This window comes from Lytechinus variegatus, chromosome 7 (genome assembly GCF_018143015.1).
Source record: "Lytechinus variegatus isolate NC3 chromosome 7, Lvar_3.0, whole genome shotgun sequence".
In the NCBI taxonomy this organism is placed as follows: domain Eukaryota; kingdom Metazoa; phylum Echinodermata; class Echinoidea; order Temnopleuroida; family Toxopneustidae; genus Lytechinus; species Lytechinus variegatus.
The window spans coordinates 19,605,898-19,621,044 of record NC_054746.1 but is presented as its reverse complement, the minus strand read 5'-3'; the positions used below and the strand labels follow the sequence as shown (position 1 = coordinate 19,621,044).

At 39.2% G+C, this 15,147-nt stretch overlaps 1 protein-coding gene, 1 long non-coding RNA gene and 1 other non-coding gene across 3 annotated transcripts; 1 reads left to right on the top strand and 2 right to left on the bottom strand.

The window, feature by feature from the left end:
- The first annotated feature begins 3,101 nt into the window (after positions 1–3,101).
- Positions 3,102–8,343, top strand: LOC121418076. Its single transcript, XM_041611782.1, has 7 exons — positions 3,102–3,105; positions 4,353–4,562; positions 4,758–4,988; positions 5,329–5,597; positions 5,909–6,159; positions 6,359–6,607; positions 6,984–8,343. Exons 1-7 carry the CDS (start codon positions 3,102–3,104, stop codon positions 7,624–7,626), a joined length of 1,857 nt encoding a protein of 618 aa, XP_041467716.1. The 3' UTR covers positions 7,627–8,343.
- A 1,798-nt stretch (positions 8,344–10,141) lies between these two features.
- Positions 10,142–15,147, bottom strand: LOC121418674. Its single transcript, XR_005970497.1, has 2 exons — positions 14,607–15,147; positions 10,142–10,770 (listed from the first exon to the last, which is right to left on the bottom strand). It is a non-coding gene; the product is annotated as an uncharacterized LOC121418674 (long non-coding RNA).
- On the bottom strand, positions 10,191–10,282 carry LOC121419458. Its single transcript, XR_005970598.1, has one exon. It is a non-coding gene; the product is annotated as a U6 spliceosomal RNA (small nuclear RNA).

The window sequence follows — 15,147 nt, the reverse complement described above, 5'->3', positions numbered from 1 at the left end:
TTCGTCTCCTCCTCGGCATTCGTTTTCTTTATCTATGCCTTAGTCTCCACTGCATTCAACTCCTTCATCTCTGTCTTCGCCTCCTAGGCATTCCCCATTTCTATCTCTGCCTTCGTCTCCTCGGCATTCGCCTATTTTATCTCTGACTTCGTCTCACCTGCATTCGTGTTTGTCTCACCTGCATAGCAGAGTGAGACTATAGGCGCCGCTTTTCCGACGGCGGCGGCGTCAACATCAAATCTTAACCTGAGGTTAAGTTTTTGAAATGACATCATAACTTAGAAAGTATATGGACCTAGTTCATGAAACTTGGCCATAAGGTTAATCAAGTATTACTAAACATCCTTTTAAAGTTTCATGTCACATGACGAAGGTCAAAGGTCATTTAGGGTCAATGGACTTAGACCATGTAGGAGGAATCAACATCGAAATCTTAACCTGAGGTTAAGTTTTTGAAATGTCATCATAACTTAGAAAATATATGAACCTAGTTCATGAAACTTAGACATAAAGTTAATCAATTATCACTGAACATCCTGCGTGAGTTTTATGTCACATGACCAAGGTCAAAGGTCATTTAGGGTCAATGAACTTTGGCCGAATTGGGGGTATCTGTTGAATTCCCATCATAACTTTGAAAGTTTATGGATCTGATTCATGAAACATGGACATAATAGTAATCAAGCATCACTGAACATTTTGTGCAAGTTTCAGGTCTCATGATTAAGGTCAAAGGTCATTTAGGGTCAATGAACTTTGGCCGATTTGGGGGTATCTGTTGAATTACCATCATAACTTTGAAAGTTTATGGATCTGATTCATGAATCTTGGACATAAGAGTAATCAAGTATCACTGAACATCCTGTGCGAGTTTCAAGTCACATGATCAAGGTCAAAGGTCATGTAAGGCCAATGAACTTTGGCCATGTTGGTTTTTTTTTTGTTGAATAACCATCATATCTCTGTAAGTTTATTGGTCTAGTTCATAAAAAGTGGACATAAGAATAACCATGTATCACTGAACATCTTGTGCGAGTTAGAGTAGTTTTCAAAGTCAGCACTGCTGCTATATTGAACCGTGTGATGCAGGTGAGACGGCCAGAGGCATTCCACTTGTCTTAATTTCTGCCATCGACTCCTCGGCGTTCATTTCCTTTAGCTCTGCCATGGTCTCCTCATCGGCATTTGTCTTCTTTATTTCTGCCTTTGCCTCATTCTCGGCATTCATCCCCATTAACGTGCCTTTGTCTCCTCCTAGGCATTCACCTATTTCATATCTACCTCCGTCTTCTCCTTGGCTTTCTCCTCATTTTATCTGCCTTCGTCATTACGTCTATTCTCGCCTCCCTTATTCTCCTTGGCTATCCCCTCCTTTTTTTCCTCATCGCCACATCTCCTTGGTATTCACCTTTTTTATGTTGGTCTTCGTCTCCTCCTCGACATTTACCTCCTTAATACCTGCCCCAATCACTTCGGCATTCACCTCCATTTTCTCTACCTTCGTCAATTAGTCTTTTCCCCAACCTATCTCATCTTCCATGTCTTCGTCTTTGACCTCCTTTATCTCCCTTCTCCTCGGCAGTCGTTTCCTGTTTACCTGCCTTGATTTGAATTGATTTGATCTATATCAACACGGTGAAACAGCCTTTGATCACTGAATGGCTGATTTCCAGAGAGGCCGTGCATGTAATATACAAACAGTACATCGAAAAACAAAATCATAACAAAATGAACTAATATAAAAAAAAAAAAAACTTATATACATAGCTAAGAGAAAGAGGTGGAGAAAGACAACAACCAACTCGACAACAATTAGGTTTCGAAAAGGTGATAATCAAGATTTCAAGACTTATCACTTCAATTCAACTTTATTTCCACATCTGATTAAAAAGTTCAAATACACATGGAGATACATTTTTACAATAATAAAACAATAAAATGAAACGTATTGAGTTTTGAAATAATAATGTGTGAATTGATAGACGTCGAAAGCCTTCTTTATCTCTGCTATCGTCTCATCTTCGGCATTCGTATTCTCTATCTATGCCTTCGTCTCCTCCTCGGCGTTCATTTTCTTTATCTATGCCTTCGTCTCCTCGGCGTTCATTTTCTTCATCTCTGCCTTCGTCTCCTTCTCGGCATTCGCCTTCTTTATCTCTGCTTTCGTCTCATCTTCATTATTCGTTTTCTTTATCTCTGCCTTCGTCTCATCTTCGGCATTTTTTTTCTTTATCTCTGCCTTCGTCTCCTCGGCATTCGTTTTCTGTAGCTCTGCCTTCGTCCCCTTCTCGGCATTTGCTTTCTTTATCTCTGCCGTCGTCTCGTTCTCGGCATTTGCCATCTTTATCTCTGCTTTCGTCTCATCTTCATTATTCGTTTTCTTTATCTCTCCATTCGTCTCATCTTTGGCATTTGTTTTCTTTATCTCTGCCTTCGTCTCCTCCTTGGCATTCGTTTTTCTTTATCTCTGCCTTCGTCTTCTCCTCGGCATTCGTTTTTCTTTATCTCTGCCTTCGTCTCCTCCTCGGCATTCGTTTTTCTTTATATCTGCCTTCGTCTCCTCCTCGGCATTCGTTTTCTTTATCTCTGCCTTTGTCTCCTTCTCGGCATTCGCTTTCTTTATCTCTGCCTTCGTCTCCTCGGCGTTCATTTTCTTCATCTCTGCCTTCGTCTCCTTCTCGGCATTCGCCTTCTTTATCTCTGCTTTCGTCTCATCTTCATTATTCGTTTTCTTTATCTCTGCCTTCGTCTCATCTTCGGCATTCGTTTTCTTTATCTATGCCTTCGTCTCCTCCTCGGCATTCGTTTTCTTTATCTCTGCCTTCGTCTCCTCGGCATTCGTTTTCTTTATCTCTGCCTTCGTCTCCTTCTCGGCATTCGTTTTCTTTATCTATGCCTTCGTCTCCTTCTCGGCATTCGCTTTCTTTATCTCTGCCTTCGTCTCATCTTCGGCATTCGTTTTCTTTATCTCTGCATTCGTCTCCTCCTCGGCATTCGTTTTCTTTATTTCTGCCTTCGTCTCCTCGGCGTTCATTTACTTTATCTCTGCCTTCGTCAACCATATCTTTTATTGATAAGAACTGGTAATAAATGGCTTACTCATGAGTAATTGCCTATTTCCAGAGAGGTCGTGCATGTAATATACAAACAGTATAACGAATAATAAATCATAATAAAATAAACTAATAAAGCAAAAACTTATATACATAGCCAAAAGAAAGAGGTGGAAAAAGAAAACAACAACACGACAATAATTGGGTTTTGAAAAGAATTAAAATCATGATTTTAAGACTTTTTAATTCAATTCAAATTTATTAAATTAAAAAGTACAATTGCCATGTAGATACATTTATGCTATAATAAGACAATAACATAAAACGTATTGACTTTGAAATAATAATATGGTGTGAATTGAGAGACGCCAAAAGCCTTCTTTATCTATGCCTTCGTCTCCTCGACGTTCATTTTCTTTACCACTGCCTTCGTCAACCATATCTTTTATTGATAAGAACTAGTAATAAATGGCTTACTCATGAGTAATTGCCTATTTCCAGAGAGGTCGTGCATGTAAACTACAAACAGTACACCAAATAATAAATCATTGCAAAATAAACTAATATAACAAAAACTTATAAACATAGCCGAAAGAAAGAGGTGGAGAAAGAAAACAACAACACGCAATAATTGGGTTTCGAAAAGGTGATAATCAAGATTTTAAGACTTTTTAATTCAATTCAAATTTATTAAATTAAAAAGTACAATTGCCATGTAGATACATTTATACTATAATAAGACAATAAGATAAAACGTATTGACTTTGAAATAATAATATGGTGTGAATTAAGAGACGCCAAAAGCCTTCTTTATCTATGCCTTCGTCTCCTCGACGTTCATTTTCTTTACCACTGCCTTCGTCAACCATATCTTTTATTGATAAGAACTAGTAATAAATGGCTTACTCATGAGTAATTGCCTATTTCCAGAGAGGTCGTGCATGTAAACTACAAACAGTACACCAAATAATAAATCATAACAAAATAAACTGATACAACAAAAACTTATATACATAGCCGAAAGAAAGAGGTGGAGAAAGAAAACAACAACACGCAGTAATTGGGTTTCGAAAAGGTGATAATCAAGATTTTAAGACTTTTTAATTCAATTCAAATTTATTAAATTAAAAAGTACAATTGCCATGTAGATACATTTATGCTATAATAAGACAATAACATAAAACGTATTGACTTTGAAATAATAATATGGTGTGAATTGAGAGACGCCAAAAGCCTTCTTTATCTATGCCTTCGTCTCCTTCTCGGCATTCAAAATACTCTGTTCATTTTATTTTTCAGGGACATCAGCCAACAATGTCCACTTCCAGGCCTACCTTCTTGAGGGGGTACATAGATGGAACTGCGATCGTGCAAGGGATGCTGAAGCTGCCACTGCTCCTTCTCACGCATCATATGGCAGCTACTACGAGTTTGATGTCAACCGGCTGACCGAGAAGCTGTTCGGAATTAAGATCAACCCTACTCTGACTGCACCCCAGAAGTACACAGGTATGACAATGCCTTTTCTAGTGTATTGCATTCATATCTGACTCCTAATGGTCTATGAGGTATGTCAATAGAATGTAAAAACATTTATGTAATATAAAATGAAATGAACTACTTTCTTCTCTCAATTTTAATTCCAGCTAATAAAAATTTATCCTGATCTCTTTTTCTTTCTTTCGTTAAATTTATTTGTTACAGGGGAGCTTATCGGCCTGGAATATCTCTTCAACCAGACCAACGAGGAGCTACTCCCCATGCATCCTGATGAAGGGGAGGTAGAAGATGATGACGGCGAGGACGTAGGACGTCGGGAAGGAGAGGACGTACAGGACCCGACTGAGCCACCCCCGGAGTTTGGAGTAAGACCTGCTTCATCCCGACGTGCCTCGAGAGTGTCAAGCCAGCAACCAGTACCACAGCACGTTAGCAGTGAGTATTTCCTATATTTTCAGCGATTTTCTTTTCTTTATTTTCTTTTTATGTTTAAAAGCAAAAAATGATTGTATTTTCAGGGAGTCATTACTACGAGCTTCACTTCAACAATTTACCCCATCACAATTGGGAGTTTACACCACTGCTCAATGTTCATGCAGTTCAAACACATGTTGTATATTTTACTTTTTTTATTGTACCATTTCTGGATGAATGGATTCCTCATTTCTTAATTTTATAACAATTCAATATACCCGCAAAAAAACAATAATAAATCTTCTGTGATTTCCCAACATTAGAAAATATTTCTTTTTCTTCTATCTCATTTCATATACAGCAACACCGCAGAAACACAGATCACAGAGATCATCATTACTGCCGGTTCCATCCACCAGATGCAGACCCCACACATCCAAGGCACCGGCAACAGTATCACGTGCTCCAGATTCACCACCGCCAACTTCGATTCACAGGACATCCACAGCACCAGCAACTGTCTCCCGGGCGCCCGATTCTCCAAGGGATGACACACCGGATGGTGGAACACTTGCTGGAGATGAAGAAGTGAAGGATGTCGAAGATGTAGATCTCAGAGAAGATTCTGACGTAAGAGAAATAACTTTTATTTTTTGAATGCTTATTTTATTTCTAAATTTTGTCAAAGAAATAAATGGAACAAAATAAGAATGATCAATTTATTTCAAGTGTCTATGGAAGAGAAATAAATCCATGTTATTGTTTTCTTTATTCACAAAAAGTGAGCTTGAATAATTTATTTATTTCAAGATGTTATCATGTTTCTGGTCTTACATACTAACTTTGCATTTGAAAATATCAATTTCTTCACTTGTTTCTTTTGTTATTTATTTCATTTCCCTGTTATAATTGTCCTCTTTATTACAATTTTACTTTTACAGGAAGAGCACACAGGTCGCATACCAGGTTACGACCGTGTGACAGCACTGGGGAACTACCTCCTAAAACTCAGAGGTGACGATCATCTGATGAGCTCCAGGGACGCCAAACAGATCGTGAAACTTTGGAACGAATTGGATCCATACGACAAACAAGTGAGACGCCCGGCCCGTCACCAAGAGAAGCTCACCAAAGGACGCTTCAAAGCCAAAGGAACATCCCCAGTTGTCCCAGGCATAGAGAGTACTCAAAGGTATGTAAATTCATCTCTATTATTACTTCTGGGTGATTTATCATGATGCAATCAAGAGCAGCCTTTTTATATACTTGCAAAGAAATATAATAACAAACAAGTTTCTCAATCCAATTGTCGTGTATGCATTGAAGTGTGCTCTACACGATTTCTTTATATATTTCTGATCTTTGTATCTTTTTTTCCTCCCCTGGTACAGATGCTTTCTTGGCAGTAACTCAGGACCCGCCTCCGTCCCCAACGCCAACAGGGTTATGGAGTATGTGATCGGTCAGCTCTGCAGCTACCATCCAGACCATAGGAGGCACCAAGGAAGAGTCATTCCAAGGTGGACCACTATCATCCACGACTATAAGAACATTCGAAGCAGGGTCCTGGCCTCCACCTACATAACATCCAACACCCGCCTACAACTCTTAGATATCAATAGACATGTCCTCATTCAATGGTAAGAATATTGTATAATGAGTTAAATTTTGTGCACTTGGTAATGTCTTTAATTGAATTGCATCGACTTTATTTTCCATACCTGTCAACATACCGATACTTAATATGGTATATCAATCATACCTGCCATCATTCCCCTAAATTTAATAGTACAGCAATTTGAAATCCAAGACTTTTTAAAGTATAATGATTTAAATGGAATCATGGATAACATGCAATGCCATCACAATTTCATTGGTAACAAAATTTATCTGTGTTATTACAAAGTATTTCAATTGCAGCAATAGATTGTATCTTTAGCAATATGTATCTCCCGATGAAATACAGCCTGTCTAACGGCATTTTCCTTTCTCATCCTTTTCTTATTCGATGTACAGGCACAACCGAAGATCTAAAGAAGAGGAGAGGAGTGCATTGGAGATGGGAGCTTCGGCACCTCGACCTAGCATGACTGCCCACCGATCTGTCCCACCACCAAAGGAGAAACCACATGCCTTGCCACCACCTCCCATCCAAAGGCCCTTCCAGTTCCCGACGATTTCCAACACAGTCGGTCAGGCAAAGATGAGGGCACCAATAGCACAACCAGCATTTGTTCTGCTTCCTGTTCCTGTAATGGCTGTACCATCAACCCCTGTGTCCACCCCTGCTCCAACTACAGTCACAGTCCCTGGATTCCGGTCCGTCCAGCCTACACCTCCTACCTGGCGGCCCAGTGTACCACAACCGAGTCTACCACCACCTTCATCAATCCCGAAGTCCACCTATTACAACAGGAAGCGCAGAGCACAGCAACAACTCGAAGGACAGGCTTCTACCAAAGTTTACAAGCCCCGGAAAGGTCCCATTGTATGCAGCCAGTGCCATCAACCAAGGGATCGTGAGACTCACACTCAATATTATGGCAGCTGGTATTGCCAGACATCCCAGACCCAACCCTTGGCTGAATGGAAGGCGATGATGTCAGAACGGCGACTAGCAAAGGTGAAAGCTGACAAGGACGAAGCCAAGAAGGACTAGTGCAGTGAATAATATGTTTATCAAGACAGCAGAAGTCGGGTCGCCGGCGACTAAACTGGCGCCACCTACTGAAAGCTATGCCAGTAGGAAGGGGGATTCAGACCTCCTGCAGGATGAAAAACAAGACCTGTTAAAGTGGATCATTGCACCAGTCATGCACAAGGGACATCGGATCTATGGATTTAGGATACTAACTAGCAAAATGGAATGAAGATTGCTAACCTTCAAGGAGAGAGAAAACAGTATAGGTTGAAAGAAATTGTTGGCAGCTTCATATATACGTCAAATCAGATGAAAAAGAGTCGAAAATTAATTGAGAAATAAGGACAGGTTTTAAAACGACAGTGAAAACGAGGAAGATACCAAACATATTACAAAACTTGTTAGATTACAACAGCGGCAGCAGAATAGTGAGGAATCATTGCAGCAATTTTCCAAACAACGCATTCAATACAACTACGAAAGCAGATGGGTTAAAGATCAGCAGTTTTCAAGAAACAGACAGATGGATATTAAACTATAATCTCATAGAAACTCATTTTCACCGCCACAAAGTACCCCGAGGAGCTCTGGTTCTTGCAATCATCGAGCATCTCGAGTGGTGACTCAAGCTATATCGACATTCACGACGTCTCAGTGCTATAGTACGATATCCATGATGGATAAGCATTGAGGACTTAGTGGAATGTGCAACACAATTTAGTAAATATGAAACGGGTCAAGAAAAATAAATGTTGGATGTTATACAACGAAGTACTGTACCTTAGTCAAGCAACTCCTAAGGTGACTAATTTTTTCCGATCGTTCACGGGTATCCTTGTGAAGCTCCATATTTAATATGTTGAGCATCACTTGCGATGACTTTGTGGAGCGGTCTCTTAAAACTAGTGTGATAATGTCAACTAGTTTGGTTTTTAATGCTGCCAAAACATTAACCAACTTTCTTCAAACTGCCATTCTTGAAATATACATTCAAATTTGTTGAAAATTGGTTGATGTTTTGAAGGTCCCAAGCCCTTGTCAAAAGCAGAGGGAAACCAAGTTATGCTTCATGAAAAAAACCCGAGAGGAAAAGACAGAGAGAAAAGGAGAGAGATTGAAAATGATGGGGGGGAGGATTTACAACCTTTCAGCACTCACACACACAAATCTACACGACTATCTTGAAAATAATTACTTCCACAAATGCGACTTGCATCCTTTTTGTATAAATGTGACTTAATACCCTTTTCCACTCATAAATAGGATTTACAACCTTTTGGCACTCGCACTCACAAATCTAAATGACTATCTTGCAAATAATTACTTCCACAAATGCGACTTGCATCCTTTTTGTATAAATGTGACTTAATACCCTTTTCCACTCATAAATAGGATTTACAACCTTTTAGCACTCGCACTCACAAATCTAAATGAATATCTTGCAAATAATTACTTCCACAAATGCGACCTGCATCCTTTTTGTATAAATGTGACTTAATACCTTTTTCCACACTCATAAATGGGATTTACAACCTTCTAGCACTCGCACTTATGTGACTTAATACCTTTTTCCACATTCATAAATGGGATTTACAACCTTAGAAATCTAAATGACTATCTTGCAAATAATTACTTCCACAAATGTGTCTAGCATCCTTCTCGCATAAATGTGACTTAATACCTTTTTTCCACACTTACAACTACATATTTCTTTTATTTTCATATTTTTTTCATGACTAAACTAAGACAAGTATTTAGAAAGGGTTATTTATTTCATAGGAACATTTAACTTTCGCTTCAATTATAAATTAATAAAGAAGGCATGAATGAATGAATGAATGAATGAATGAACAAAAATTAATGCATAAATTAATGAATGAGTCAAGGAATGAATGAATGAAAATAAGAATTAATGAAAGAAAGAATGAATGAATGAGTCAGGGAATGAATGAGTCCAAAATGAATGAATGAAAAAAAATGAATGAATGAATGAATGAAAAAAAGAATGAATGAGTCAAGGAATTGATAAATGAATGAAAAACGAAGGATCTTTCTTTTCTCTCATTCTAATTCCTTTTTCCCCCTCACATCCCCCCCCCCCCTCTTTAAAATCAATAAATTAGAAACGACAAGATATATCTTTACTTACATTCTTTCAATAGTCATTTTCTTTAAATTTATCAATCTTCTTATTCATCTATTTCTTTTCTTATTTAGCTATCTACATTATCTTTGTTTATCTATTATTATCTCTATCTCTACCTCTCTCTTTCTCAGAAGTGAAAAATACAATGAACACGAAACATAAATGCAAAATAGATTCATTTCTCTGCATTTATTAACAAATAAACACAAAAAAAATTGTTTCATATTGTCATTACATTACAATCAATATCGTGCCTACAAAATCATTTCTTTTCCCCCTTTCCGGCATTCCATAAGCCAGAACCCGACCGATTTGTTGTCAAACAAGGCTCCGTTTCCCACGCCAGCGCAAGCTCCGCCCCCCTTATATGGCGCACGATCTGCCCAAAAATCAACAGAACGGCGCCGGCGTGGGAGCCTACGGGACGCGGGGACAGAGAAGATTGGTGGGTAGCTTCCTTGCGCAGGGGCCATGCTAATCTTCTCTGTATCGTTCCAATTTTATTAGATGTGTTGCCGAAGCGAACACGATAGTGTCAAGAAACATCTCACCATTTATCCTAAAACACATGTATTTCAAATTCAGAACAGTTACCGCGCTGAAAACACGTGTAACCATACATAGAGCGACGCTCCGAAGGGATATAATAGTTATATTGACTGGTTGATCGTAATAACAAAGGTCGAGCAGAATAGATTTGTCACGTGACAATAAGTCCGACCAATAGAGGGAGGCATAAGCCTCTTATGCAAATCAGTCGAATAGCACGTTCACAGGAAGCTATCCATTTACTACCATTGCCCGATGGAGTAACATTCTGTTGAGCTTCTGTTGACTGTAGAGTTGACTCAGCACCAAGAATAACATCCCTGAAGTATACATATATATATGTGTGTGTGTGTGTGTATACATATATATATATATATATATATATCCGTGTGTATGACTTTTGCTGAGACTTCTGGCTGAGGTTCATGTTTTTCCACCATGCACCAGTCCGGCGGTCTCGTCGTCGTCTGAAAGGAGATAAAAACAACAAGTTTGTAAAAGCAAATAAACAAATATACACTCAAAGTCTTGTAAAATAAATGATTTAGGTTAGTCCCTGGTGACTAAACGACCTCGACCTATTATCATATATAATTGTATGTTTCTTATCAGCAGAAGCCGAACTGTATACTGTAATAAAAGAGTGTTACATAAAATAGAGACAATCTAGATATGAGAGATGAATAGTATCATATACAAAAGAGGATTATAATCATAAAGTGAACACAAGTAAAAGAGAAAGATTGGCCGACAGGGTAAGAGGCAGAAGAGATGGTAGACAAACAACAGAGTTTGCAGTATGGAGATATAATAGGATGAAACATATGTAGACAAGAGAGATATAGAGGAAAGAGAATGAATATGTATAGAAAACAGAATGAACATATAGATAAAACAGAATGAACATATAAAGAAAACAGAATGAACATATAGATAAAAGAGAATGAACATATACAGGAAAGAAAATCACGCATATGATATAAAATATTTACAACATTTAGAGCGTCTGAATATAAATGTACCTAAAAATGGTGCTCGTATATCATATAAGAAACAGGAGCACTTATATATAGAATTATGAATGAAAAGAAAACAGGATAGTAAAAAATGTATGGTCAACGAGAGAGAATAATTCAATAAACTTACAGATAACAAGATAGAAAATAACATATAAATATATATAGGTAGGTCATGTAGGTAGATAAGGGAATGTATACAGATAATAAGAGAGTGGACACAAATAGAATTAGCCCGGAGAATTAGTTAACATTCAGAGACTGAACATACAGGAAATAAGACGGTGAGCAGACACATAAGATGGAGAGTGGACATTAAGAAGGATAAAGGGGAAAGGAATAACCAAGAAGAAGAAGAAGAGAGAGAATTTAAAGAGAGAACGAACGCAATAGTGAAAAGAATGCACATATACATAAAGGAAACTAAAGACCGCTGAAGAGGTTCTAATCTTTCACGCGAAAACGTTCTATTGTCACTCGCACAATCAACGAACATATACCACGATAATCTTTCTGCGCCTGCAAGTGAATATATTATCATCTGTGTATGACCACTGAACAATACGTCGTGATAGAGTTCAGTGTGTGTGACCCATTTCTGACTGAAGATCATTGTACCACCATCTGCAACTACACCATCTACGACAACTGTTTGATAGTGCATGCAGCATGTTCAGGAGTTCAGTGCAGGCAAACACTGATCACCGATGACAAATCTCTCTTGTTATCCCTCCCTCCCCCTGCCCGTATAACCCCTCAAAAGTTTTTCGCAGCTTCAGTTACACAAGTTACACAAGTTGTCGCGTGGACAGAGGGGTGACAAATATCACGACCGTTTCCCCGTTTCCCAGGCCCGTTCCCAGGGTTGTTGCTTACAATCGGGAAAAACCCGAACACTTTTTAGAAACGAGGAGGAAAAAGCTTGGGGAAAAAACATACCCGAAACACGTTTGGCTATATAGTCTTTAAAAAAACTTTGAAAGATAAAAACCGACCCTATATACGTGCAGCCCCGCGATTGACCATTGACCAGTCTTTCCAAACTACCTCTTTTTTTTCTTTTTGTAATAGGTCTTTTTGATACCCTTAACAGGTGCACGCGCGGCCCGCGTCCAAAACTTAAAAGTGTTTTTTTTTGGGGGGGGGTCACGAATGTGTACAGCAATATATTTGAATGGGCCCCTGGGATGTTAACCCGGATATGCTGGCATGATCAGCTGAGGTACGGGATACTTTTACCCCGGATTGAGCGTCAACGAGCGTTAATGACTGTACACGTGGTATTAACGCTGTAACTGCACGGGATTAAAACGGCGTTTACCAAAAAAAAAAAGATAATACACGGTGTACGAGACCAGCAGGGCATCATTACGGAAGAACACAGTGGACACACGGTCCAACACGACCGATACATGGACCAACAGGGTAGCTACACGGAACATCCCGGATTGTTGTGCCAACTCGACAGTCTGCGGATGACGCCAAATGTGCTTGACCTCTAAAAATATACCATGATGGCCTCCGACGTTCAACGACCTCCACAGACCTCCAAGGATACCCAAAGGCGTCTGCAACGATCTCTCCCCCCCCCCCTGATCACCCCGGATCAGATCCGGGGTGATCCATTTGGTGGAGGTCCGTGAATGTCCGAGAGGATAATACTGCAAGTTTTGGAGGTCACAAACATCCGGCGTCATCCATGGACTGCCGTGCTGCCAGAGCAATTCGGGATGGTCCGTGTAGCTTACCTGTTGGTCTATGTAGGTGGTTTGTTTGTCCTCCAGGTCCGTGTTGACATCGTGCTCTGTATTCGCCGCGGAGACGCCGTCTTGATCCAGCGAAATCTGCGATGCTGCCGTGTACATTCTGCGAGGACCCGTCGACTCTGATAGGCGTCAGCACAGAGGATTATCCTTAGTTCATGTGGGACATTGCGTCTCCCACCCCCCCCCCATATACGGAAGATAATCCTCTGCTCTGACGTCCATGTCGACGTTCGATCAGGGAAAAACTATGCATATAGGACCTTCCCAAATAAATTATATAAAAAAAATTACTTGAAGCGAGAATTTACCTTTTCTGTAAAGGCTAAGTCTACCCAAATAAAAACAAACTGAATTTAGAAAAAAAGTATAGCTTTACGGTGATAACTTTGTAAATATTGGACCTAAAATAAAGGAGTTATGATATTTTCAAAATTCATTTAATTTTCACAAAGGCCTTCACGTATAATGCTCTATATTAAACGCGACAATGATGACACTATTCTAATTCTTATAGTTCATGTGGGACATAATAATGTTCAGGGAGAAATCAAACATATTATAATTCGTAAGTAATGGTTTATATCAACTTTTTTTGTTGAGGTGCTGCTCCCCTTTCAGAAAGATCATTTTAGACAACAATAAAGGATTAACGAAAACAACCTAATCAAGTGCGATCGGGGGACAATATGGCCACTATAGCTGTCTTCTCGCTCGCACCTCATAACATAAACAAAAGCGAACTATAATTCTGTCATTCAGAAATCACAACGGTCAGCTGTTTGATGTCTTGCGCGTCCTGTCCCCGGTTGTTTATCATTGAGAAAAAAGATAGAACATGCCAAGGCCCCGGTCCAAGACATAATACAGATGAGGTAGGAAAATGTTTTGACAGATAGGAAAGTTGCAGCCAGAGTAATATGAAACATAATGGTCGAAAAGAGAAAGTGGAGAGCAGGAAGGGCATGAAGAAAATGGCTCTAGACAGGCCTATGTAGAATCGGTGGATTGTCAGTACAAGTAACATTCTTATGCTTGAACAAATTTTTTAATAGAGAGTAGTTACTTAGGTAGGGAAGGTGATGTGTAGACCTGAGGTCCTGCCCATGATTATATATCTGTCGTCTATAAACCCAGCTATCATAGTTATTTTTGCCATATACATTGTACCGCAAATCTCAATACAATATAAGAACCATGTATTTAGACCGGTACTTAGGGCCTTATCGAAGACCAAATTTAGCCCTTATGTTAAAATAGTCCATGAGTATTGAGCACATGGGTCGATATGATGAAACAAGCAAGAATTGTCATATCTTTCCAGACGTACAATTTGATTCGGTCTTGTTAGGCCTTAAGGAACAGAAAGTGTCGAGCAATATGGTATTATTTTCTAAGTCGTTCTCTTGTAATCAGGTTAAATTGGTTCCACATATGCACAAATGAATCTCTATGCATATTCCCAAGATTAACATATAACGTTAAAAATCACTCAACTTGAAAGATAAAATAAGTAATACTCACGTTGGTTATTGAAAAACCACCAACTTCCAGCGGAATGTTGACACTCCTCACCGCCAGGACAATGGGCGTAGATACGAGCGATAAGAGTAAAGAGTGCGATGATCATCTTACTGCATCATAATCCCCTCGTTGAAAAATTAAGCGTTGAAGTCATGAAAGAGATTGCCTTATAATCATTGAAGTCTGGCATTTGCAAGTACAGAAACCCACCAATAGCTTTACTCGTTCAAATCGTGGAGAAATCTAAAGATGACAGTTTAAGTATGGAGGTAAAAACAAGTTTTGCCACCATGGTTCAAGCCATCCTCAAGACATCAATCGATCGGACAGTGTCTTCTCCGAGGCAACTACTTGGTACGCAGAAAGTTCGGAGTACAAGTCGACAAGTCACACACACGTGCTTCTGTTTTCGTTGTTGATCGAAATGAAGGGCCTGCGGAATGGCGGGCCAATTGTACCATTAAAGACGAAAAAATTCATCTTTGTTGATAAAATCAGTTTTTTGATCAATCGATCAATCGAAAAACATTGTTTTTAGCCG